The sequence below is a fragment of the Barbus barbus genome (genome assembly GCF_936440315.1).
Source record: "Barbus barbus genome assembly, chromosome: 5".
Classification (NCBI taxonomy): domain Eukaryota; kingdom Metazoa; phylum Chordata; class Actinopteri; order Cypriniformes; family Cyprinidae; genus Barbus; species Barbus barbus.
The window spans coordinates 33,703,665-33,730,992 of NC_136733.1; the positions used below are offsets into that span (position 1 = coordinate 33,703,665).

The 27,328-nt window shown below is 39.3% G+C and overlaps 1 protein-coding gene across 1 annotated transcript; it reads right to left on the reverse strand.

Moving 5' to 3' along the window:
- LOC306870567 (tenascin-like) lies at positions 1–26,903 on the reverse strand (the record flags this gene model as incomplete). The annotated part of the gene is made up of 24 exons (XM_079417927.1): positions 1–1,468; positions 1,555–1,718; positions 2,279–2,440; positions 2,563–2,659; positions 2,875–3,026; positions 3,122–3,254; positions 3,414–3,544; positions 4,787–4,930; positions 5,039–5,158; positions 5,461–5,604; positions 6,509–6,631; positions 7,414–7,686; positions 10,867–11,142; positions 13,522–13,785; positions 14,534–14,623; positions 15,824–16,009; positions 16,194–16,460; positions 20,061–20,214; positions 20,903–21,018; positions 21,107–21,370; positions 22,893–23,702; positions 23,889–23,973; positions 24,226–25,043; positions 26,429–26,903. 24 exons carry the CDS (start codon positions 26,901–26,903, stop codon positions 1,358–1,360), a joined length of 5,559 nt encoding a protein of 1,852 aa, XP_079274053.1. The 3' UTR covers positions 1–1,357.
- Between the last annotated feature and the right edge of the window lie 425 nt (positions 26,904–27,328).

Here is a 27,328-nt window from a genome sequence, read left to right on the forward strand (position 1 = left end):
AGGATTATTCCGGTTTTTATTAATAACATGAGAAAGTTGTTACATTAGGCTCGCTTTTTGAATGAGTGTCCAAATAAGCGCACACTGCAAACGTGATTTATTAAACAAAATCTGTTTTATTGTAAGAGGGGTTACAAAGAAACACTTGTTGTACACCCATTTAATAAACAAACAAAAATATTCAAATACCAAAACGAGACATAATTTACACAGGTATTGTATAGGGTCAGTGGTTTAGTCGATAGCAGGGTAGGGGCGAACACAAAGACTTATTCTGTATATTAATTCTTTTTTTTGCAAACAGAACTTTCATATGAGGCTATGTTTACAATAATTCCAATCACCTGGCCATCACTTTTCCTGAATCCTTATACAAGCTCATAACTGGCGAACACAGTATCACTTAAACAGACCCTATGTTCAGTCTTTTCAAGTTACAAATAAAACTCTTGAAACTTGAAAAGACTGAACATAGGTCCTGCCTTAACTTTTGTTTCATTTAAACATTTTTTAGAGGATAACAAACAACAAATCAAGATTCTTATGCTCTGTGACTGAATGCCAATATAGTTATAGGGTACAGGAAGCACGGCGAAAGGTGCATATACATGAACACTGTATGTACCGCTTCCAGAAATGTGCCACTTCAGAACTGATGAATGCATGAGTTGTGGGAGAGAGAAAACAGAGAGCATGGGTACTTAGATTTGTCACAGACAGACGAAAGAGATGAAAAAAAAATCTCTGAGCCTCCCCACTAGATATTTTTGACGCAGTCGTGCATATTAAATGCCAAGTTTTTATCATGTGCCATTAACCATCTCGCCCTAATTGAGAAGTTAAAGGATAAATAATTCTTGAGGCTAATTCACAGCCTAGGGAAGAGGCTCTGAAGCAAAAATACTACACACAAACATTCAACTCTTCCCACTGTAACTGTATGGGATATACAGAAAGAATAATATCATTGTTTTTTAAACTGGAAAGCACCAAGCCAAACTCAAAATCTCCTCTCCATAGGCATTGTATCATATAGATGTTACTGGAATGTCTGTCTTTGGTGTGCTTATGATGTACAGGCACAGTGTGTAATGTTAAACACTTCACTATGAGTTTATTGGTTTACTGTCAGATTGATATGCACAGAAGTGGTACACACACAACTGTGTATGGACTGTAGCTTTGAATGGGGGGAGAAAACTTTTGTTGTACTTGTTCTCCATGAATAGGAGAGTGTGAAGAGCAGGCTGGGCTCCTGGCAGTGACTTTGGTAGATGAAGGGGATGAGATGCAGGAGAAACAAGGGGCGAATGGTCAGCCGTGGAGGGTTGCTTGGTTCGAGCTGGAGCGCACTGGTTTATGATCGCTTTCTTCTCCCCTCAAAATTCCTGAAGTTCGTAGGCCTGATCTTCATCTCTGCAAACTCAATGGAGTGCTCATGACCCTTCCAGTGGAACCAGTTTACACCCTGGAGATAAAACAGTTTAAAACAATCTAAATCTGTCTCTACTGCGTATTATTAGACAGGTGAGAAAACACATATGAAATTTGTACCTTGCTATGACTGTTGTCTCCATATCTTCCCATTATATTCACTCGATGACAGTTTTTGTACCAGAAAGCGCCTTTGTAAGACAGAGCACAGTTGGTGACAGCTATATCGTGGTCATTGTCGTAGGTCGAGAATGGACGGCCGTGGTGATACGTCATTGAGTCACCTTTAAAAGAGCATTACAAAATTATTACATACAGTACTTTTCAAAAGCTTGGGCTCAGTACGTTTTTTTTTTTAAAGACATTTTTTCAGCAAAAACAAAAGTCCATTTCAAACAAATACTGTTCCTTTGAACCTCCTATTTATCAAGGAAATCTGAGAAAAAAAATAAAAATATCACCATTTCAACAAATATTAAGCAGCATACTGTTATATTAGGGATACATTTTTTTTTTTTTAAATGGACAGAAATAAATGACATTTTAAAATATATTCACATAGAAAATAGTTATTTTACAATGTAATATTTCAGAACATTTGACTATTTTTGATCAAACTCTCTTATTGAACCCCTAAAGTTTTGAAAGATAGTATAAAAATATATTAGACAAAATGTAATTATTTAATTCACATAAATACATAGTTTAATATTAATATACATAAAACAACAATATAATCAAATGTGTGTGTGTGTGTGTGTGTGTGTGTGTGTGTGTATATGTATATATATATATAACACAATATGACAACTATATGTTGAGGAATTAGAGAGATCTTGCAGACCTGCAGTGCCGCTGAATCCTCCAACATGCACTTTGTAGCGACTGCGTGGTTCTGAGACTGAAAACTTGTCATACTGCGCATATGCAGACTCGCCCTTATCTCTGAGGTCCACACGCAGCTCATACTGCCCAGAGGATGTGATCTTATGGAGGTTAGAGAGACCTGCAGACACACAGAATGAGATTTGTAGACCAACATGCTCAAAATTGCTCCATATCATAATACCTTAGGGCTTCCTAGGGCAATATTAGTCATTTGATATGTGTGCACAGATGTAAACATACCCAACCAGAATTCATCATTCAGGTCACCGAAGCCTGCAGTGTAGTTCTTCCAGTTTCTGAAAAACTCCACTTTACCGCTCTGGCGTCTCACAAACACCTGTATGGAGGTACCACATTATTACAAATAACCTGTGTGTTTGCTCTGTGTATTATGAGACTTTAATTTAACCCTGTAAAGCCTGACACATATATTTACAGCATTTACAGATACAGGTTTTCATTTTTGTTTGAAATATCACTTCAAATACCTCCTGTAGGATCAGAACAGTCAATCTTTCTATCCTGCATGTTATTTGAGGAAGAATTACTCACAATCCAGCCACCTCCATCAGTGGTCATATCACAGTAGACCTGCAGAGGCTGAGTCTCATCTCCACGCAGGTAAATAGTGTACAGGCCTGAGGTTGTTTCTCCATTTAACAGAGCCTGCGAGCAGTCTTTAGGATGCTTGTACAGCACTCCAACTGTGAAAGAGAAAAGTGTTTGACCAGAGGCTAATTTATTTTGTTCAGAATTTGTGATCATGTAATGAAGTTGCGTTTTGAGGTTATTGGCTCACTGGTGGTGAAGACTGTGGAGATGATTCTGCTTCTCTTTGGCCCAGCGATGGCCTGCAGTCTGACTGTGTACTCTGTGGAGGAAGTCAGCGGAGACATGCTGTAAAATGTTGCCGTGGGGCTAAGGACGACCTCCTGAGCAAAGAGAAGAAAACCAGGAACATTTCAGTACAGCACAGAATCGGCATTGGACCATGCATTTAATAATCACTGCAGACCAGAAAAATGACCAAGCTTCAGTCAGGCTGTAAATTATTTTTAAAGTTGGGTTGTTCGTTCAGGTGGTCCACTCACCTTGACAATGCCATCAGCGGACTCAAAGCTGAGGATATACCCACTGATGTCTGCTCTTGGTGGCTTCCATGTCAACATGGCACTTTCTGTTTGAATATTACTAGCAGCCAGATTCTGAGGGGCATCAACATCTGCAGCATAGGGTATTCTGTTATTAACTTTGCATTCAGAATTCTTAAGGTGAGACATTACAGGCAAAAACACTCTTTATGTTTCTTTGGGCTTTTCATAAACTAGTGGAAGGAAAACCAAGTGTTTCTTTCATAGCACTTTATCTGTTTGGATCTACCCCGCCCCCCTCTGAAACCCCATGCAAACCCCTACCTCCTGAAACATGGACCCTGTGGGCCTGTACATACCACCTGTAGTAACACACTCTCCTCTATGTGCACTAGACACTTTACACACACTGCTGCGTGTACATAATCCCACAAAAGACTCAGCAATATATGTATGTTTACATGCTCATGCACTACAAATCATCCTGCACTGTTCCCCAACCAGCTGCTTGACTCAAAATGTCTCTTTGCACATGTACAGTATTTGTGAAGCATTCGTATAGTTTGTATATTTTAGTTTGTATAGGGTAAATACTTATATATAGTATACTTATAGTTAAATCTGTCAGTAGGTTAGTTGTGTATAGGTTTATAGTGTTTTTTACTTCATTGTTGTATGTCTGTATTTATGTAGCACCGTGGTCCTGCGAGGCACGACATTTCATTCCACTGTATGTCCCCACATGTAGCGGAATGACAATAAAGCTCAACTTGACTTGACCTATTGATTTTAATTACAATATTTTCTCTTAATTAGATTTTTCTCCTGCAGTGAACCAAATATCTCAACTTCAGTAATACATACATATATACACATAGCCGGACCCAGAACCATACTTTCATTACTGAACTATACAAAAACCATCATAAAAACATGAATTATTAAATTTAAAATTATGATTAATAAGAAAAAAATCAGTAGTTATTGTGTAAAAAATGATGAAGTTTGAAATATGAGAAATGGGAAATATTCGTATGAAGAAATTGTGTATTTTATTAGTTGATTCTGCAAAATGTGTGAAAAAAATATTTGATTGAATGATTATTAAACCTCATTCTTCATGATTTCCAAAACAAAAAGCCTAATTTGATCTGTGATGCATGAAGGATCACTGACAATTTAGTAGTGGAAAAACTAACCTGAAAATGTAAAAACGTTTTATTTTTAGGTCAAAGGTGCCCATGTATTTTTGCCCAGTAGAAGCAGATGTCAGAAGGCTACCATTTTTCTCTACACCAATAAACATTTCTGTTGTATGAGCATCCAGATGTCTTGTGTTGTTTGTGTGTAAGGGTGATGAGTGTTCACCTTACCTGTGGTGAACTCTGTGGTGGTTGCGGCACTCTTGGCTGCTTCTCTGACAGCATAGACTTTAACGGTGTATAGAGTGGCAGGTGTGAGGGAGCTCATCTCAAACTCCACAGTGTTCCCAGACACCCGTTCCATCACTGGAGCCACTAACAAAAGAACAAAACACAACTGAGACTCACTGCTTTATTGTATTAGGCTGTAGCGCCTGAAACAGCCTTCCTTCAAGAATAATTAAGGACAGTCTGAGTTGTTACCACTGTCTGCGCTGTAAGTGATGACGTATCCATCCACAGTAGCAATGGATGGCTGCCACAGCAGCAGAGCTTCAGTGTCAGTGATGTTGACTGCTGTCAGACCTCGTGGCTTATCCAGGGCTGAGGGCCAACAGATACAAACAGAGAGACAAGAGAGAAGCAAAATCACTGAGAGACAGCTAGAAGTCGATTACTAGGCTTCTGCAAGACAGGAAAGCAAAAAAGTCATACTGTACTCAATAATACAGAATCTAGCTATGAATATTAGGTTCTAAAAAAAAAAATAATAATTCTTTTATAATATAATATTAATTAAAATGTATTAATAATTATAATTAATAATAAATATGTTTATATTAAATTATTAAATTATAAATTATATTATAAATTGATTATTTTCTAGAATAATACTCTTGTCGTACCTGTCGTGACTCTATCAGATCCTGGTTCGCTCTCCTCCAAGCCCTTCACAGCGATGACAGTGACCTGGTAGACCACTCCAGGGGTCAGATTAGGCAGCACGGCTCGAGACTCTTCTCCATCTACTCTCAGTGTCATAGGGCTGCCTGCAGGGGGAGACACAACACTGAGATAAACTAGAACTAGTGCTTATCACTAGAGGGGCAGCACTGTCTGTGATTATTTGAGATTGGTGCTATGCAAAAATGCTGTGCTGATGGATAAAACAGTGTGGTTTGATTTATGATATGCACTGATAGATTCACATAACTGAAGATGGGCCTGATCTAAAAACCTGCACTGATCACAGAGAGGCCAAAAGTACACTATGAGACTTAAGGGGGACATCTCTTGATTTCAATCAATTTATTATAACAAGACGGCAGTCTAGCATTTCCTCCGCAACTTATGCAATATATTACATAAGATATAATTTATGACAAATCATAAACTGAGGAAGTACAAATAATACTATGATTTTCCAACAGGCAACCATCCAAATGCTTAGAAAGCCACACAGTAGAGTCTCACTTTCTTAAGATGGACTGTGTGCCAACTTGGAGGGAAGAAGGCTTTGCTTTCATTTCCAGAACAAAAGATCCAAATGTGCTATAAATAGTACTAATATACGTTCAAACGTTTGGGGTAAGAAAGCTCTTTTTTTCCCCAAAAGAAATGAATACTTTTATTCAGAAAGGACACATTAATTTGATCAAGTAGTAAAGACATGTATTATGGTTCTATTTCATATCAATGCTGTTGTTTGAACTTTCTATTCATCCAATAAATAAATAAATTCTTGAGCTCCAGTTCATCATATTAGACTGATTTCTGAAGAATCACGCGACACTGAAGACTAGAGTAATGGATGCTAAAAATTCAGCTTTGCACAAGAATAAACATTTAAAAATATTAAAAAAATCAAGTAATGTTTATATATAATAAAATACAAACTTTTCAATTGTAATGTATTTAAAAAGTAACTGCTAAAACCATGACCGTGTCACTTACCACCCTGAATGGGCACATAGGTGACCCGGTAGCTTTCTACATGGGTATGGGGCAAAGTCCAGTGAACAGTAGCCGATGTATCTGTTACATCAGAAAAGCGAATCCCCTTGGGTGTTCCCAGACCTTGGTAAGAATGACACACAGAAAAGAAATATACAGTTAAAAATCTGTGTTCTAGCATTTGACAAATAGGAGTTAAAAACCCTTCCCCAGAAACAAGTCATTTCAGACTGTAAGAGAAACAAAAATACAGTTGGTGTAAAGAAACCCCATTTATTGTGCTGCAACAAATAGATGCATCAAAGGAAACATTCAGGACATGAGGATGACCAACTGTGTGACTACAGAGAAAGGACACGCAGACAAAGGCCCTGGCCTTAAAGCTATTTCTCAGCGCTGGACCTCAGAATCTCGCGTGACAGATGCAAGAAGATTAACATGCCCCCCAGTACAGAGGCACAATAGTGTGACATGCCAACATCAAACACAAGTAGAAAGTGAAGCTCACTAATATAAAGGAAAATTGCCAGAGACAAGCATGCAATCAGGACAAATGCACAAAATAGTTTGTCCTACTTCATAAACAAAACCCTCGATCACACAGCAGATAGAAACAGAGAAAGTAAAACTGGTGAGAGAAGACTTGGATGCAACCGTTGTTGTTAATGAGAGACTATTGAGCTACTCTGCAGACACAATAAGGAAAAAGAATACAATGAGTGATGTTGTAATATTGTTAAAAAAAATGGGAAAGGAGGTAATGGATGAATGAAAAAGACTTCATTTGTCATGGGTATGAGTTTTGATCAAACCTGCTAGCTGACAGAAACATTAAAACATTGAAAAGAAAAAAAAAAAAAAAAAAAAAAAGTGGTTCCTCCACCTTCTCTTAAAAATCTAAATACCTGTTCGAGCTACAGCCAAAACGGGCTGGAATTTCCGTCCCAAAATGATCCCAAAGAGCTCGATTTCATACTTCGTATCTTCATTGAGACCAGTCACTGCTTCTGTTCGCTTGTCTCCAGACACACTGATCTGGAGATGTTGTCCCAGGCTGTTAGAATCGACGACTTTGAAAGTGAATGTATCAAAGACGCCCTCTGGTGCTGTCCATGTCAGTTTAAAGCTGTGCGGGGTGATGTCCGAGACTGAAAGATGCTCCACTTCAGGTTCAGTTTCTGGTTGACAAAATAATAAAGTTGTTCTTCCTCTGTAAACTCTGTGGAATGTACTTAGAAGAGGTTAAATGGCCAAGAACAGCGAATGTGGTTCCCTAAACCAATTTTTCCCTATTTATGGTGTTTGTTAAAGTCATATAAATTTGAGAAGGGGAAGACGCTGCTGGATGAGAGACAATTCAGCAATTATGTTACCCATGCATGAAAATAGGCTTTTTTAAAAATCAATTATTCAGTCATCTATCAGTTGTTCCTATATCTGTGGCAGGTGATGCTGAAATCAGTGAGCCAGTAAATTTAATTTACATATTTGGATTAGAATATGGAATGAGATCTGTTGGTTAGTAGAAAAAAAAAAATTGACATTGATGAATTTTCCACCATTATATTAGGTTCCACCATCATAATTGTATCGTCATATTATAATAGCAGCCATGCAGGGTTCAAGACAGAGCTGTTCTAGGACAATGACATATCCATAATAATCATATTGACAGTTGGGCTCAACCTGGAAATACATTTTTGTCTCGTTTTAGCTGATCTTGCAAGAAGGCCAATGAAAATGAAAGATATGAATTCTGAGCAATCGTTGTGGTAAGGATATGTAAAACTGAAAACCTAAAGCCTCAGGGATGTCTTGACCACATGAGCAATGCATTGTATTTTTAACAATAGCCTTGTATGTGCCAGAATGTGGTCCAGTCTTAATATGCTGTGGTTTGCTCTTCATCTTCATGTACCAAGAACCAGTTACTGCCTAGCACACATTTTACATGTTAGTTTTACTTTCCTTTACTTTGGAAGTATATGAGTATTAAGGAAAAGGAAAATCATGTTGAATTATAATAAATTCAAAATTTATTCAAAACCAGAAGATGTTTAACAATCCATCAGCCAGATTCTAAATATAAAAAATTCTTAATGCAAATTTAAAAAATACCATTTTATATATAAAAAATATACAGTTTATATTTAGAATTTAAATTTGGGATTAATTAAGAATAAAATAACAATAATTGGATACTGGATATACACAGAAGGCAATCACCAAATTATAGAAATTGAATGGAAATTCAATAGTTATACTCAATACTGAGATTAAAAATATATATAAAAAAAAAAACAATGTAGTATTGTTCCAAACTGACAATGCCTAAATAGAGCCTTGTTGTCCTAAACTAAACTTTTAAAAGAAAAGGGAAAAAAAGACCCTTGACCAGACTGAACCTCCTCTTCCTCTAAAGCTCTGGATGATGTGAAACAGAAAAGACATTTGTTGAATGTGGAAAAGTGTTGGAAATGAAAGCCAGCGAGGACAAATCCCGTGGAGCTGTCCCTCTTCATTAGCACTGTTCACTTGTTTAAGAGTGTCAGCAGTGTTTGAGGCATTTCAAGAGTACTAACATGTGCTCTCCAAGGATCACTTTCATCTGGCTTCTAAGTCTCTCCGGTTTGACAAAGAGACATCTGTTTGTGGAGGTGGAAAAGGCACCAGCTAACCTACGGAAACATGGTCTGGAAGCAGTAATTCTACAGCAGGCAGCTAAAACCTTTGAGGGGGATATCTGTGTTGACACAGCTAAATGTTGCAGCAGGGATTCGCAAACCAACCAGAGCAAAAAAACTGCCGAAGTTTCTGTAAACATTGTACACTTTTCTGGTTTTAAAAGCTTGTATTACTCAGGCCAGAGAGAGGCAAGAGTTCATGGGACATGTGACATGAATAGAGAAGAGGTTAACAGAAATCCAATCAGTTCCCCTTCTCCTCTGCCTATTTGCATGCAGACTTGAGAGACTGCTACAACTGTGGCCCCTGCAGCAACTGGCTGATAAACGCCAAGAAAATGTGTGAAAGTGAGGCATAAGAATGAGCAGTAGCGCAGGGTCAGAAAGCTGGGCGTGCATACTGAAAAGATCCTTCACAAGAAGCGACAAAAACTCCTCAGGATAACTTCCATGGCAGTACACAGTCACAGTTCTATCCAGTCACCCGCTCTATTCGCTGACTCTCTGTGAGGAGGGGCAAAACGTGGGTATGTGCCTAATAAATGTGTTTGCTACAATACAACTTGTCTGGTTTGCTGGTAGACTATAAATGCCACAAACTAAATGATTTAAACGGACTCACCAACAATGTGAGTTGAATGCCGCAGTCAATTAGAATGAAAAAGGCATCATTAGTCTAACTTTGTTTTGCCTGTTAAACACAAATGTACCAGCGATGACAGGCAGAGGTCATTTACTGCACCTGGAGGCTGTGCTGGTGATTATGCAGACGTGAAAGTGTGGGGAGGCATTATGATGCAGTGCAGGTGTGCTCTGAATGTCAGTGTTACTTCAACAAAATTCAGCAGATGACAGAATCTGTCGCTGACTTGAAAGGGGCTTGGTTTGTTAGTGCTTTGCACACTATTATCTGCATCTGAAATCATGTACTGTCAGAGTATTACTGCATCTGATTATGAACTCACTTGTCAGGGATTAATGAAGTACTCTTTGTTCTACAAGTATGCATATGTATTAGTATAAATTTCATTTTATGAAAACGGTTTATTCTGACATATTTGACGTATTGTTTTTTGTATACTATATATAGAAATAGACATATTCGGACCCTGGGATTTATTTTGGATTCAGTCATGATGGATGAGGCTGCATTAAATTACTTTAAAATTTTGGGATTGCAAGATTTTTAAAAATATTTTAAACTCTCTTAACACCATGGCTGTCTTAATTACAGTAAAAACGGTAATATAGATCAATGCATCAAAGCACATTTGATTAATGTATCCATGCTGAATAAAAAGTATTAATTGTTTGAGAATTCTCCTGAAATCAGTCATATTGGATGTGGCTGCATTATATTCATTATTTTGTTGAAAAAAAATCCCCCAAATATTTACTTTACTTCTATATTAATAGTGGAAAATACAATAAATACTAGTTGTAAACTAGTTTCAGTACTAGATGATAGTAGATGAAGAAATTAATAAACTATGAGGACTACAAAAAACTGGTTAAAATAATAATAAAAATGTTAGTTTTAATTCACCATGTGATGTGATGAACTGCACATCAGAAAAGAGGTTAGTCGGTTTTGCTGCTTGAGACACAGCATTTGATCTCAAGAAAACTGGAAAAGAAGACCAAGCTGGTCCAAGATTGGGCAAGAATTGATACCTGTGATGGCTTCAGCAAAGACAGGATCTAAGAGCTCTCCCTTGTACAGCCCATACAGTGTGACTCTGTAGAAAGTACTAGGGGAGAGGTCAGTGACAGCCAGGCTGAACTCCTGGCTGGATAGAGTATGGTTCTGGCCATCAGATAAGCCATCTGGGTCAGATACTTCAACCAGAAAGCCCTCAACCTCTCCTCTGTCCAGCTCCCAGGACACACTGAAGCTGTCCCAGGACACATCAGAGATGGTGATGTTGCCCACCTGAGGCTTCTCTTCATCTGGATGACAAATAAATCAGAAGATAATTAATTTGGCAAGAAAAAGTGCATATAGGAGAAGAATATCATAGGTAATGGTGACTGAACAGGTTTGGCTGTTTTCTGAAGGCCTTCTCTCATTGAGATGGTCATTTTTTTATTGCTTGGAGTTGAATGAATTGAAGTACAAAGACCAGAAAACAAAGAAGTTTCACATTATTCAAAACAATGCAAACATTTTAAATATTAGAGGTAAAATCCATGTTATGAGCAACAATAAACGTTTTAATGTGTTACTCCTAACAAATTCATCTCCATCTGTTCCAAACCGAATAGGAACATCTACCCATGCAGTGAAAAAACAACAACAACAGTAATAACTGTGAGTAATAACTTTCAAAAAGATGTAGTGACAAACTAATTTGCAGTCTTTTCTCTTGCAACCTATTAACATCCAAGCACCAGCTTGCTGAGACAGCTTTAGTATTAATGGGCCTGAGAAATGGCCCATTAATTTTTGAAGGTTCTGCCTAGCCTGCCTGAGCAGAGGTACGCTGAACACTTCAAATATGGGAGGCAGCCATGCAGCACGGTGTATTGCAACCTATAATTGAACATCATTGTGCATTGTCAGCATTGACAGGCAAAGAAGGGGCAGATAGCTAAGAGATGCACAGTGGGCTAACCATTATCCTGTCTATGCACATTCAAGAGGGCAGAAATGTGGCGTGCAAATAGGGTGAGAGACAATGGGGACGAAGTGAATGACCTTCCCAGGCATAAGGGCCGATTGTTGCTTTTGAAACCTGTAGATAAAACAATACGAAGCTGTCAAACAGCAAAACAGCTCATTGATCATCTCGTGCCATTCATGGGAACTGAAATTTAGGAAAATTGATTAATTTTGCACACTTATCCAATAGAGTTCCCGGCACTGAAAGTGGCCCATGTATGTCTGAGGAATAGCCTTCACAGCATGCAGATGGGAATAGAATAAAAGAATGGCTTTATCATTGTGAGATCCTCAGGCAACAGACACCTTAAAGGTGTTTGGATAAAGCCTTTGTTGTATGCATGCACGAGCAATAAAGATGTGGTCACATTTATCATTGCTCATGAATTTTTGCAGGCAAATTTTAGTCATTTTAATAGGTATCCATGTGGGAATTTTGTGTAAGGCTGAATTATTTCCCCCCAGCGATTACAAGTTGGTCACAATTGGTCCAACAAAAAGCTTCTTGGTTTGAAAGTGATTTCTGTGTAAGCTTTGCTTCATAAATACCTATATTATTGACAATATATCTTTTGCTGAAAATTCACGTATGTGACCATACCATAACTTTGTGCATGCATGTGTGACTGTTTGCTCTCTCCTTTTTGGCCTGGTTGTGTCCTTATGTTTCCTTTGAGATGGTCATCCGGTCTCCATGTTACAAGCTGAAACTCTCATAATCATGTCAGAGAAGCATTCAGTGAACAGAAGAAAGCCCAGACCTAAAGGTCTCCCTGCCCCCCACCTTCCCATTTCCATCGGGTCTGAGGGAAGTGTATGCCGTGTCTAAGGCCGATAATGGCTGCTGAAATAAATGCATTGGGATTATAGTGCTGGCGATTTCAGAGACAACATTTTAACAGGCGGCTCAGCATGTGTCCTATTTATCAGTCCGCCCCACAGTTCATTGTGGTCAAATCACGCAAATCCAAAAGGGGAGTGGGCTCACTCTGACGATTATCACATGAATGAGCTTTCTGTGCATGTGTGAGTGTGTGTGTGTTTGGGATCTTGAGAAACACTATATCTGTTGTCTTGCCTTGGCGACCAAAGTAAACAACTGATGTTATATTCTGTCGCTCCCTGGTATTAGTTAATGATTATTCTGTGATAAAAGCAAAAACATTTTGGTAAAAAAAATCTGGAAATGGCATCCTGTCCGCAGAGATTTGGGCTTTCATTGGGTTTTCTTTAAAAAGAAAAATAAACCCACATGCCATTAATGAGGGCAGATAATATGGATATTAAACTCCAGTTTCCAGTACATGGTAGCATTTTGAGATCTTTATGGAAGTTTTCTCATGAAAAAGTTTCTCATGCTACAAAATCTTTTATTCAAATTCATAGAACAAGGACTGCAGTATCTTCAAACTCCAAAAGAAATATTGGCACTTAAGGGAGGAAAATAGTCAAGATAATAAATTCCAGATTTGCCTTCATATCCTCAGTGGCCTGCTGAATAAATATGTTTATGGGGTGAAAAAAAATATTCAAATCATTTTTTGAAAGCTTATTCAAAAAAGCTTGATCCAAACCAATATTGCTTTTGTCACTCTAGAGGTAAGAGAAACGGGGATGTGAAGATGCATTCTTAATATATAAATGAAAATGTAATGATGCATACTAACCTGTGGATGCTGACAGAGTGGCTGGCGCACTCATCTTTCTTCCTCTCTTGGCAGTCAGGCTGATGGTGTACAGCATGCCGGGACTCAGGTTAGTCAGGATGTAGGTATTGGCAGCACCAGGTACCTCCAATTCAGTTTCTGTACCATCCGCAGATGTAAACACTAGCACATAGGTGTCGATTTTGGCGACCGGCCTTCTCCAAACCAGTGCCAATGTGGTCTCCGTGGTCTCACTTACTTCAAGGTCCTTGGGAGCATCAATATCTAAGAGGACAAGGATATTACATTAAAGGATTAGTTCATTTAAAGAAAAAGAAAGACAACGGTCAATGAAACAGGAGAGACTGGATGTTTTTTTTCCCCATGCAATTACAATGAATGGGAATTGGAGCTTTTAAGACGCAAAAAGTCCCACAGACATAATAAAAATTATTAATTTGTTATATTCGAGCTCCTTTTGATAATCCAGGGGGCTGTTAATCACTGCAACCAAATCACTGATTGAGTCAGTGAGCTGAACAAATCATTTAGACCTGTTTTGTGAACTGGATCAAATGATTCATTAAAATAATTACACTAAAAAGAATCCAAAGAGCTATGATGGATGTCACTATTTTCAGTAAAAACATTTTTTTTTTACATTATTAGTCTGTTTGTCACACAAAGGCTTTAGATGATTTGGATTATGTCACAGGAGTCATATGGACTATTTTTAAGATACATGAGCACTTTGATATGGTGCTTTTTTGTCATTTTGGTACTTGACAGCCCCGGTCATCATTCACTTTTGACATAAGTGTAAATTAATAGTTTTTCCTTAACTAATCATTTCAGAATTAGCGTTCCATACCTACAAGTGGGTTTATTACGACAACAGAACTCACATGCACTTTTAACTCTGCTAATAAGAGGAGAAAATGGGGAAGACAAGCACATTAAATGAAGTCAAAAAAATTTAATAAAAAAAAAAACAAAGTGCAGGTGAGTTACTGATCATTTGGTTAAGTCTTACCAGTCACAGCATTGGTTGTCGCAGGCAAACTCTCACGCTCTTCCTTGATTGACGTCACTCCCATTCCATACTCCGTCCCAGGCCTAAGGCCTAAGAAAGAGCCCAGCAAATTCAGTCCTCTCAAATCATTAGTCAAAACGAAACCATTAATCTCTTACATTAGTTGTTTTTGGAGCCTCCGTGGTAGGCAATTGTTTTCGTTGTCAGCGCGGTTTCGATTTCATCTGCATGCCATATCAATCTAATGCCTTTCAGTGCCTGCATCAAAGAGCTTCTCCACAGGCCAGAAACAATATTTACCATCATACAAGAGATTCTCAGATCCCACAGCCCCCATTCATAAGAGCCCTTAGCCCAAATCCCACACTTTACCCCTCTTAATGCCTGTATTGGCTCCTGCAGAGGTCACTGTGCAGGAGTCCTCCAGCATGAAATTACGCCTAATGCAGAGGAAGCTCATTATCAATAAAATCACAGGCGTGACGGCAATTACAGATAATAACTGTGTGAAAGAGACAACCAGTGAGATATATGTGTGTGAGAGAGAGAGACTCTGCGTTATTAGCCGAAAAGATCGTCCGCCTTATTTACAGGGAACAGGCCTCCCAAGGACAAAGGAGCAAACCAGACAAAGAATCTATTATCCATTTTGAATATATTTTTCTCCCAGCCATGATAATCCCTGCTTGCGGTAACACATGGCTGTAGAGAATAAGAATTAGCGCAGGAGATTGCCTCAAAGCACAAGTGTATAATAGAAGTGCTGCTGCGATGAAGAAAGCCTCTGCTTTCCCTTTTTGACTGGGATTTTCACATTGAAGCACCAGTGTTACTTCATTTAAGGCATGAATAAGGCATTACCAACAAAAAGGATAGCATCTCATTTGCTTTTAGTCATGTAAACACTTCACGTTACTAAAACAAAGGCGCTCATTTAGAAATAAAGTGCTGATAAGTACAAGTACAAAAAAAGCCACTTTGAAGCTCAAATTTTGAATTAACCTATTTCTGTTCAGACCTGCAGTGGGATTCCAATTGTTTTAAATCCTTTTTGAGGATGTTTTCTGAAAATGACCACACTTCAACACCTGAGAACTACATTTCTAATTTCAAGAGGGTACAAATGGCTTGGATGTGCAGATGGACATGCATGTGTTTGGACTGCACTGCAGCATGGCCTAATTTTATTCCAGTTTTCAAACAGTTTTTGATCTGTATGATCTGTTTGTAATTGATGTGGTTTGAAATCTCTGGAGAGGAATTATTGTGTAATTCGAATTGGCCTCTCACCAGTGATTTTAGCCTGAGTGGTATCCTGCGGGCCGCTGGGGAAGACCAGTTCTCCATGCTCCCCTCCAGAAAGTGGGCCATATTTGACACGGTAATTGAGGACATCGGATATGCTGTTTTTCCACTCCAGAGTTATGCTCTCATCTGTCTGTTCAACTGCCTTGAGGTGCTTTGGGGCATCAAGGTCTGAAACACACCAACATGTGGATAAAAGAAAATACTTCCTGTAGACGTATGGTTATCCTCCAGGGCAAGACAAAGAAAATTGCTTCAAAATGCAGGTCTAAGTACAGCACAATTATCAGTAGACCTGCTAAAGCAGACTGAATTTTCACTTTAATTTCTGAAATGATTTCTAGAGAGTTTGTACCTGTTGTGAAGGTCCCATATACCGGAAAGCTGGTCATCTCTCCCCTGCGGGCCATGAGAGAGACCTCATACTCGGTGTCAGGGTACAGCTCAGCCAGATGGTACTGGGTATCCATGGAGGAAAGCTTGATTGTGTTCCTGTCTATATCTGTGATTGGGCCATAGGACACAGAGATCCCGTCCACCTGGGCAACAGGCTGAAACCAGGTGATAAGGGCTGTAGTGTCTGTCACATCACGCACATCCACCTGGCTGGGAGCATCAATCACTGTGGATGAGAGGAGATGTTTGTGACAGCTGGGAAAAAAGCAACAAAATGTGAACATTTATGCAAGCAGATGAGTTTAAAAACAGCTGCTATACTGTTTTTGACATCAAGAACCTGAAAATATGATGATCGCGCTCCTAAACTAAAATGGTAGCTATACACATTATACTATGTATTTTTCATATTGTCACTATGCTTAATTAAAAATGTAACTATTAAAGAGTGCATAAAATAAAACAATTAAAACATACATTGCAAATATTATAAATAAAATAATTATAATTCAATCAAGAAATAACATTGAAAATTTGGTAAATGTTATTTTTTTTTCCTGAAATAGAATAGCAACACTTCAAGACTCCACTTTGGGGAAAAAAGCACTATTGCCATTATATGGATGCATTCATATCTATATCACTACATTTGACAATAAGACCAAAGAATTGTATCTGCACACCTGCTTCTCCAAGACTAAAAAGAGTACAAGTAAAATAGCTACTTAGGTCCTTATTTGTCATGGTTAAATCAGTTTGTTAGATTAGGAACTGTACTGAGAGCTCATACTCATGTGAGCGTAAAATAATTTAGAGGAACTGCATGCAGCTTAGAGCAGATTTGTGCATGTGAGATGCTCCAATGCGCCAGTTATCTCACGGGAGGACAGCCTCTCATGTTGCTGAGTGGTGCCTCCCACACACAGAGAGTGAGGGAGAGAACTCACTTTGAGCAATTAGTCCCCCTTTAATGCAAATCCTATGTGGCACAAGTCGAAGAAATGGAGTAGATGGAGCGTTAGAGGCATGCTGGGAGATTTTAGACATTTATAAGACAGCAAAAACAGCCTGTCATGAAGGAAAACTCTGGTTGCACTGACAGCATAAGAGGCCAATGTAATAATGGCACATCTCTTTCCAATATAATCTTTAGTGTGTTCTAATATAAGGTAGTGATCAAAGTGAAAGGATTTTTGGCGAATGTCACAATGGTAAAAGGTTTTTCAGCAAGCCAAACACTAATTTTGAAGTATAAAATTTGAGGGTAAACCCTCATCCTACAATCATATCATATATATATTTGAAGAGGACGACGAGCTAGAAATTCTCTGTTCTGTAGCTGTTACTCAGAATATGTGGCATAATACAAAAATGTTAATAATATATAGAATGTCACTTTTGTTTCATAATGATATAGGAAGGTGACAGACCCATATGAGCAATAAATCCCAATCAAATGATCAAATAAACATACAGCATGTTATTCAATATCTTCACTAAGATCTTAAATTGTATAAAGACTAACTAGATGTTTTAAAGTAAAATTAAGTAATATTGTGAAATATTATTATTATAATTGTTTTCTATTTTAATGTATTTTAAAATGCAATTTATCCCTGTTATGGCAAAGCTGAATTTTCAGCATCCATTTCCCCAATCTGATCACTTGATCTGTCAAATATCAATTTAATGTATTCTTGCTGAATAATAGTCTTACTTTAAAAAAACAAAACAAAAAAAAACCTTAATGACCCCAAACTTTACAATAGTAGTGTATATATTTTAGCTGGACTTGTGTAGAAAGAAACATGGATTCAAGTGTTAAAGCGTTGCAAAATAAAGTCTTGAGAAACGAACACTTACATAATCAGTTATTCTAACTCAATTTGAAATGCTCAGCAACTCACTGCAAATAACTTCCAATTAACCACATCAAGTCTGTCCTCCCCCCCTCCCTGGACCCCTTCCAGTTTGCATACAGGTCCAACCGCTCGACTGATGATGCCATCGCCACTGCCCTCCACCCAGCCCTCACACATCTGGACAAAAAAGACTCATGTCAGGATGCTGTTCATAGACTTCAGTTCAGCATTCAACACAATCATCCCTCAACAGCTCACTCACAAACTGGTCCAGCTGGGGCTCAACACCTCTCTGTGCAACTGGCTGTTGGACTTCCTGACCAAGAGACCTCAGGCAGTATGGGTCGACATTAACACATCCAGCACCATCACACTGAACACTGTGGCCCCCCAAGGATGTGTGCTGAGCCCCCTCCTCTTCACTCTGCTGACCCACGACTGCACACCGTCACACAACTCCAACCTCTTCATTAAGTTTGCGGATGACACGACTGTGGTGGGTTTCATTAGCAACAGAGATGAGACAAACTACAGGAGTGAGGTGAGCCGTCTGGCCGGGTGGTGCAGTGACAACAATCTCTCTCTGAATGTGGAGAAGACGAAGGAGATTGTTGTTGACTTCAGGAGAGTACACACTCAGCATGCCCCTCTGACCATCAACGGTGCGACTGTGGAGAGAGTGAGCAGCACCAAGTTCCTGAGTGTGCACATCACACAAGACCTCTCCTGGACTAAAAACACTGTAGCACTGGCCAAGAAAGCACAGCAGCGTCTCTACTTCCTCCGCAAACTTAGAAGAGCCAGAGCCCCGGCCCCCATCATGTGCACCTTCTACAGAGGCACCATTGAGAGCATCCTGACTAGCTGCATCACTGTGTGGTATGGCGCTTGCAACGCATCCTGCCACAAGTCACTTCAACGCATAGTGAGAGCAGCTGAGAAGATCGTTGGTGTCTCTCTCCCCTCCCTCCAGGACATTTACAGCACCCATCTCACCCGCAAAGCCCTCTGCATTGCAGGTGATCCCACCCATCCGACACACAGCTTCTTCAGTCTGCTGCCATCAGGGAGGAGACTGCGGAGTCTCCAGGCGAGGACCAGCAGACTGAAGGACAGCTTCATACATCAGGCTGTCAGGAAGCTGAACTCCCTCCAGTCCTTGCCCCCCCTCCCCTCTTTTACCCCATGCAACACTGAACACTGACACTACGACCCCACCACCACCCACCCACTTAACAACTGTGACCAGCACCTGTCACTTGTGCAGCATTGGACTGATCACTACTTCATCCAGCATTGACTGCAAACTACCTCTTCGGATGGTCTGATAAAAAGACTGTTCTCCTGTCACTTTAACAGACTGATAAGCTCTTCTTGCACTACACTTATATCTGCACAGTTTTTGTTTAATTTAACTGGTTTGCACTGTCTATTCTGCCTTGTGCCACTTTATTTATCTCTTTTTTATTTTTCTACAATGTCCTCAGACTGATAAGCTCCTCTTGCACTATATATATATATACACTCTATACATATACACATATAACTGCACAGTTTTGTTTTATTTAACTGGTTTGCACTCTATCTGCCATGTCCCTTATGCCACTTTATCAGTTTTTCTTTATTTTTTTTTACAATGTCCTCATTTGTATATCTGTATAGTTGTATGTACATATGTTTAAATTGTACTTATCTGTATTTGAACGTCTACTGTCAGTGTTTAATGTTAACTGTATGCACCAAGGGTCTGAGAGTAACGCAATTTAAATTCTCTGTATGTATGTGCCGTACATGTGGAAGAATTGACAATAAAGCAGACTTGACTTGACTTGATTAACAAACCGCTGACTGCTATTTCTAATTTCAGGTAAGACCTCCTGTCTCTTTAAAAAAAAAAAAAAAAAGTCCTGAAAATTAGCAGACTGGTCATGGTTTATAGTTAAATGCTGTCGACAGCTGCTTACTTGTGACAACGTTCTTGCTGGCTGGGAGTCCACGGGTGTTGTTCTTTACGACCTCAAGCTTGACTTCATACTCTTGTCCAGGTCCAAGACCAGACTGCTCAAAGGTGGTCTCAGGAGGGGTGAGAGAGTTCAAAATCTCTCCATCCTCTTCTTTCTGCAATTCAAAAACAGATTTTTTTTTTGGGGTGAACTGAATTGGTGAATATATTAAATCTAATAACAGATCGCTGGTCAAAGGTTCTGCTGGTTAATAAAAGAGCACCACAAAGCATCAAAGAAGCAACCTCAGGAAAACAAAGTCAAGCTCCCATGAACTACGGGGTAATGAGAGAGTGTCCTGAGAGTAAACACTTTGGTCTATTAGCTGATTCCACTTGGATGAGTGTTTTAATTCACAGTGAGAATTATTTTGGCATTGACATCCCTAAACTTGACGCGTGAATGAGACCGCCAAGCTGTGTTTTGAAAGAGGGATGTAGGGGAGGTTTGCATGTTCTAATGGTGGTGTTTTTTAGAGTTTGCATAAGCCCTTGAGAAAGAAAATAAAGCATTACAGAGACAATAAGAGTTCTGTGGCACATGGTCACGCATTCTGTTGCCAGGAGCTTCTTTGAGGGTTTTGTCTTGCAAAATCGCAGACTTCTCGACAGTAGCTTTTTGCATAGTGGCACCACTCAGCTATTTTCCACTGGGTGCCTTTTGAGCTTCTCATTTTAAACTATTACTTGCAAACAGAACGGTTCTTTTTTATATTACATCTTTTAGGAGAAAACATGAGGGCAACGATACTCTTTTGGATCATAGCCACCCTAAAGACTTACGGAGCATGCCAGGGCACTCACTGTGTTTCTGAAAATGAGGTTCCAGCCATCAAACGGGATGTTCAAGGGGTCCCATTCAACCTCCACTGCGGTCTCTCTAACCGATTTGAATTTCAGACCCTCAGGTTCAGGAAGATCTAATTGTAGGATATGAATCAGTTTCGCAGAATATACTCAGGACAAAATAACAAATAATTTTCCTAAGCATGATGATGGGTGACTTACGTGTGGCTATTCTGGCACTGACAGGGATACTCATCTTGCTGTTCAGGACAGCAAAGACACTGATTAGGTACTCTATGCCAGGCTCGAGCTCCCTAATAGTGGCTGTCTTCTTTTCACCAGAAACTTTCATTTCCATCTCCAAACCGCCAGGAGCCGTAGGCACATAGGTGATAAGATATTCCGTCACGAGCATCTCATTGACCCAGGAAACGTCCACTGTTTCTGGATCGACCTCAGTCACAGTCAGGTCTCTGGGTGGGGAGACTGTGGATTGAAACATGTCAAAGTATTCACTTAATCTTAGAAGAACCTGTGAATAAAAAAAGCTGAATGCCAGCTGAATGTGCAGAGACAAGTACATAAACCATTCATAGATTGACTTCCTAAAACAATGTGGCTCTATAGTGCTATCAACTAGGGATGCACGATATTGGATTTGTCGATATCCGATATGCCGATATATTTCAACTCATTTTGGTCGATACCGATATCGATATATTTCCTTTTGTTTGAAAACAACACCAAGTCTCTCCTGTGTAGAAATTATAAGCAAAATATTTTTTAATTTTGGTTAGTTTTTAAAAAGAACTTGTTAGAATTAAATCAACAATAATCAAGGTTTTTTGACAGCACATTGAAGCTTTGAAAATAACTATATATATAAACTATATCAACCGCTGCATTTTTTTCCCCAGAAAGATGCAGTTAACCCTAATATTTTATTTTAATATTTAATATTTGTTTAAAAAATAAAAAGTATTACACACTAATGTATAAATCAGTATATATAAAAATATTAAATTTATTTAATGTTTGTGATTTTTTTCATGTAAGCTATAGCTTCTGACCTTTAAATCAAAACATACTCATAATTTTATGACATCAATTACTGCTTTATTTAATCATGTTATTTGTGTAGGCTATTTTACTTTTAATCTAATTAGAAGTAGGACAATAATGCCCCCTACAGATTAAAACTCCTTACCGAACGGGCGTTAGGACCCGAGCGAGGCTGTCGCTGCTGCCTCTACACGTGCTATTACGGTTTACTCTAGTCTGTCACACACCGGATGCTTCATTCTGTACGTGCTTTCACAGATTAAATGTAGCGATCCAAAACAGTGAATCTATCGGCCATTATCGGCCGATTCCGATATCAGTCCAATAATATCATGCATCCCTACTATCAACACATTTCCTGCCATAGCAACACTCAACCAATAACATGATTTAAGGGCAGAACTATTAGATAGTCTGACCAATGGCAGATTGGGAGGAGTGTTTGGGAAACCAGTTTGAAGCTGTTGTTTGAGCAATTTTATTTGATGGCATTTCTAATATTATATACATTTATATAAATACACACAAATGCATGTATATATTTAGGAAAAATATGTTATGTATGTATATTAAATATATTTATATATAACAAATTATATGAATATAAATATACACATGTAATTACATGTAAATATTTTCAACATATACTGTATGTGTGTGTATTTACACACAATAATATAATACATAATAATAATAATAATAATAATAATAATATAGTATAATGTAATATACGGAGTTTATAAAAGACCATTTAAAGTGCTCACAAAAAAAGTGCACATTTTATGGCTAAATCCGCTTATTATTACTCGAATAGCTCATATTGGGGTTCTGTAAAAATCAGGACAGACCTCCTTTTCCTTTGAGAAAGTATAATAGACAAAAGAGTGCAAGTATAACCTATACATATGCTGTGTTACATATTCCAGTGTAAAATATAGTGACTTACTTTCAGAGCAGTCGTCGCCAGTGAAGCCTAAATCACATATGCACATTCCATTCAGACATTGGCCTTGATCATTGCAGTTTGCTGGGCAGGTCAGAACAGAGCAGTCCTCACCGGTATAGCCCTCAGAGCAGACACACTTTCCATCTTCACAGTAGCCACGGTCTTGGCAGTTGTTGGGACATGTCTTTGTACCACAGTCCTCCCCAGTGAACCCACTGTTACACACACATTGGCCTTTTACACAAAGGCCTCGGTTATGGCAGTCATTGGGGCAAGTCAACTCGCTGCAGTCATGGCCTGTAAAACCAGCATGACAAATGCACTTGCCGTCCACACACTGCCCATGCTCATGACAGTCATTGGGACAGGTTTTGATGCTGCAGTCTTCTCCAGCAAAACCATCATGGCAAACACACTTGCCGTCCACACACATTCCACGCTCATGACAGTCATTGGGACAGGTTTTGATGCTGCAGTCTTCTCCAGCAAAACCATCATGGCAAACACACTTGCCATCCACACACTTTCCACGCTCATGACAGTCATTGGGACAGGTTTTGATGCTGCAGTCTTCTCCAGCAAAACCATCATGGCAAACACACTTGCCATCCACACACTTTCCACGCTCATGACAGTCATTGGGACAGGTTTTGATGCTGCAGTCTTCTCCAGAAAAACCATCATGGCAAATGCACTTGCCGTCCACACATTGCCCACGTCCATGGCAGTGACTGGGACAGGTTTTGATGCTGCAATCTTCTCCAGCAAAGCCATGGTGGCAAATGCACTTGCCGTCCACACATTGCCCATGTCCATGGCAGTGATGGGGACAGTTCTTGATGCCACAGTGTTCTCCAGCAAAGCCATCATGGCAAATGCATTTGCCGTCGACACACTCTCCATGTCCATGGCAGTCATGGGGACAGGTTTTGATGCTGCAGTCTTCTCCAGCAAAACCTTCATTGCAAACACACTTGCCATCCACACACTTTCCACGCTCATGACAGTCATTGGGACAGGTTTTGATGCTGCAGTCTTCTCCAGCAAAACCATCATGGCAAACACACTTGCCATCCACACACTGTCCGTGTCCATGGCAATGATTGGGACAGGTTTTGATGCTGCAATCTTCTCCAGCAAAGCCATGGTGGCAAATGCATTTGCCGTCCACACATTGCCCATGTCCATGGCAGTGATGGGGACAGTTCTTGATGCCACAGTGTTCTCCAGCAAAGCCATCATGGCAAATGCATTTGCCGTCGACACACTCTCCATGTCCATGGCAGTCATGGGGACAGGTCTTGATGCTGCAGTCTTCTCCAGCAAAGCCAACTTTGCAAATGCACTTCCCGTTGACACATCGGCCACGATTGTGACAGTTATTGGGGCAGGAAAGCTCAGAGCAGTCGTCACCTTCATATCCAACATCACAAATACACTCACCGTTGACGCACTCTCCCCTGTCATTGCAGTTGTCAGGGCAGGAAAGAATGTTGCAGTCCTCACCCTCGAACCCAGGATCACATATGCATTTCCCGTTGAAGCAGTGCCCTCTCTGATTGCAGTCATTGAGGCAGGTTAGCTTGGAGCAGTCATCTCCGCTGTAGCCAATGTTGCAGATGCACTGCCCATTGACACACCTGCCATGGTAATTGCAGTTTTTGGGGCAGGTAAGATCCCCACAGTCCTCCCCAGTAAAGCCCTCTTCACAATAGCAGGTTCCATTGTCACAGCGGCCACGGTCGTAGCAGTCGTTGGGACAGATGAGCTCGGAGCAGTCAAAGCCCGTCCAGGGCTCGTCACATACACATTCGTCATCCTCACAGCGCCCCCTGCCGAGGCAGTTGTTTAGGCAGTTGGTAAAACTGCAGTCTTCACCGATGAAGCCCTCAGTGCAGATGCAAGCCCCGTCAATGCACTCTCCATTCTCACTGCAATCCACAGGGCACAGCTCGATGCTGCAGTCCTCACCGCCAAAGCCCTCGAAGCAGACGCACTTGCCATCTTCACAGCGGCCTTGATCCTGGCAAAAGTTGGGGCATTCTGGCTCGGAGCAGTTGACTCCCTTCCAACCGGGCTCACACACACAGCTGCAGGTCTCAGTGCTGTAGTTTCCACGGCCACTGCAGTAGGGTTTGGTTGTGACTTCACCTGCTAAAGAGGTTTTTAGTCATTTTTGGTTTATGCTGAGAAACACTTTCATGCTGGTTTAGACAGGAATGGGAATTGTACAGAATTTAACGATTCCTTAATGGCTCCATTAACATTTCTTTTAGTACTTGTAAAGAATAAATACTAAAAAGCAGACATTTTCATGTCAATTTCAATAATAATAAAAAAGGTCTGTGTAAATAAATGCATTCCAATAACTGCCATTTGACTTCAACATCTCTAGCAGTACTACACAAACAAAAATGTGGCAATTCATTTAGATTTGTACAACATTACTGACAAAACACGTGTTTTTACGTGTCACAGTTAGCTGAAAGCTGTATGTTTGATTCACTAAAAAGAACCAGTCATTACAGTCAATTGGAGCAAACTGGTTGTGCTGCATGTTTATGATAAACAATGATGCACTACTTTTTTTCAATGATACTACTTCTAAATAAGTAGCAAAACCAATTCTGACAGGTTTGTTTTGAAATCACATTGAAAATCTAAGTAATAACCCGAGTTGTTTGTGAGAATGAAAATTTAAATATCTCTATCAATGCAACAACAGTCAGAGAGGGAATTTTTAGGGAGGCTAACATGTAAATTCATATTGTTCGAACCAATGAAACTTTGCAGCAGGTTTTTTATTTTAAGTGACACCTCTTGCCCTAACCACAAGAAGGCTTGATGAAGAACTAATGCGATACTAAAAACCAAGTGTCTTGAATGGTTACAGTATCTCTGATAATGACTTTAAGCTGATGCCTTTCTCCTTTTTTTCTGCCACAATTTGAATGGCTTTGTGTCAGTTGGATATGCATTCTGATTGGTCTGTTTATACCTTTATGCTATCAGCCTCCTCTAATATTTATGTAGTGATTAAACTCTGAGCTACTACTAAAAGAAAAATATAGATATTTATATGTATCTGTTTTATGAGATTTAGTGGGAAAAACAAATTTTAAAGAGATAGTTCACACAAAAATTTTAATTCTGTTACCATTTACTCAAGTCTCACTTTGTTCCAAAACTGTTTGACTTTCTGTCTTCTGTAGAACATAAAAGATGACATTTTGAAAAATGTCTCAGTGTTTATTTTATTTTTTTGTCCCTTATAAAATGGATGTCAAAGGCCCAAATGTTTGGTTAACTATATCGTTTAAAATTTCTTCCTTTGTGTATTACAGATTAAAGAAATGTATGCAGGTTTGGAACAACATGAGGATCAGTAAAGAATTTCCATTTTGGGGAGAGAGTTCTTCCATTTAAGATGAACTATAATTTGAATTTAGTCAGCATTCTTTTGAATACATTTTTAATAAAGCTCAGCCTCCTAATGGACTACCAAAGTATCTACAGTATGTAATATTTGTCCTTACCTGTAACCTGAGCACTACAGCAGCCTGTTCCACTGGTGCACTGTTCTCTTAGACTGGATACCTCTGCCTCCAGCATTTCCAGCCTGTTCAGAAGATCCTTCAGGTCAGGCATGTGGTTATCACAACCGCAAGCTTGCTTGGGAATGTTAATCCTATGCGTAAAAACAATCTGATTCTCTCCGTCCATGGTGTGTTCTATGTGTTGGTCAGACTGCAGATTGGCCGGTTTTGGCTTCACTGGTGTTGTTCCAGGTGAATCCAAGTCCACAGAGCACAGGGATCCAGAGGGAACGTTGATATTGTATACATGGTTAAAGACCACGGGCTGTTGAGGACTTGGGAGGGTCAAGTTCTCAGTGGTCGGTGACAGTGATTCTCTTCTGTGTCTAATTACTCTTTTCACCAAGCCAGCACTAGAGAGATGAACTAACATGGCTACTGCCAGACAGGCCAGTAGCAGGCCTCGCATCCCCATGATGATTTGCTCCTTGACTCTTCTTACTGGCGTGATTGTTCAAACTGTTTTAAGATACTGGAGATGTGGGTTTAATCCTGCAAAATTGAATTAAAATGGTCACTGAAATTGTTTTTTTCACATTTAATTCTAATGCATGTCCAGTGTGAATCCAGTGTCAAATTGCACTTGCAAAATGGAAAATGAAACATACACATAATGTAAAATTCAGTAATTGAATGAATTTTTAAAAACATTCATGCTTCAGCAATAAGCACAATTAAAAACAACATATAAAATGAATGTTAATTTAATTAAATCATTCCATCTTAAATATACATTTTAAATCAATATTAAAAAAATAATAATATGAAAATAAGTAATTTATATGAATTAAAAAAATCTAAGGTATGTAGTGTAGTGTAGACATAAGAAAAAGGAAAATG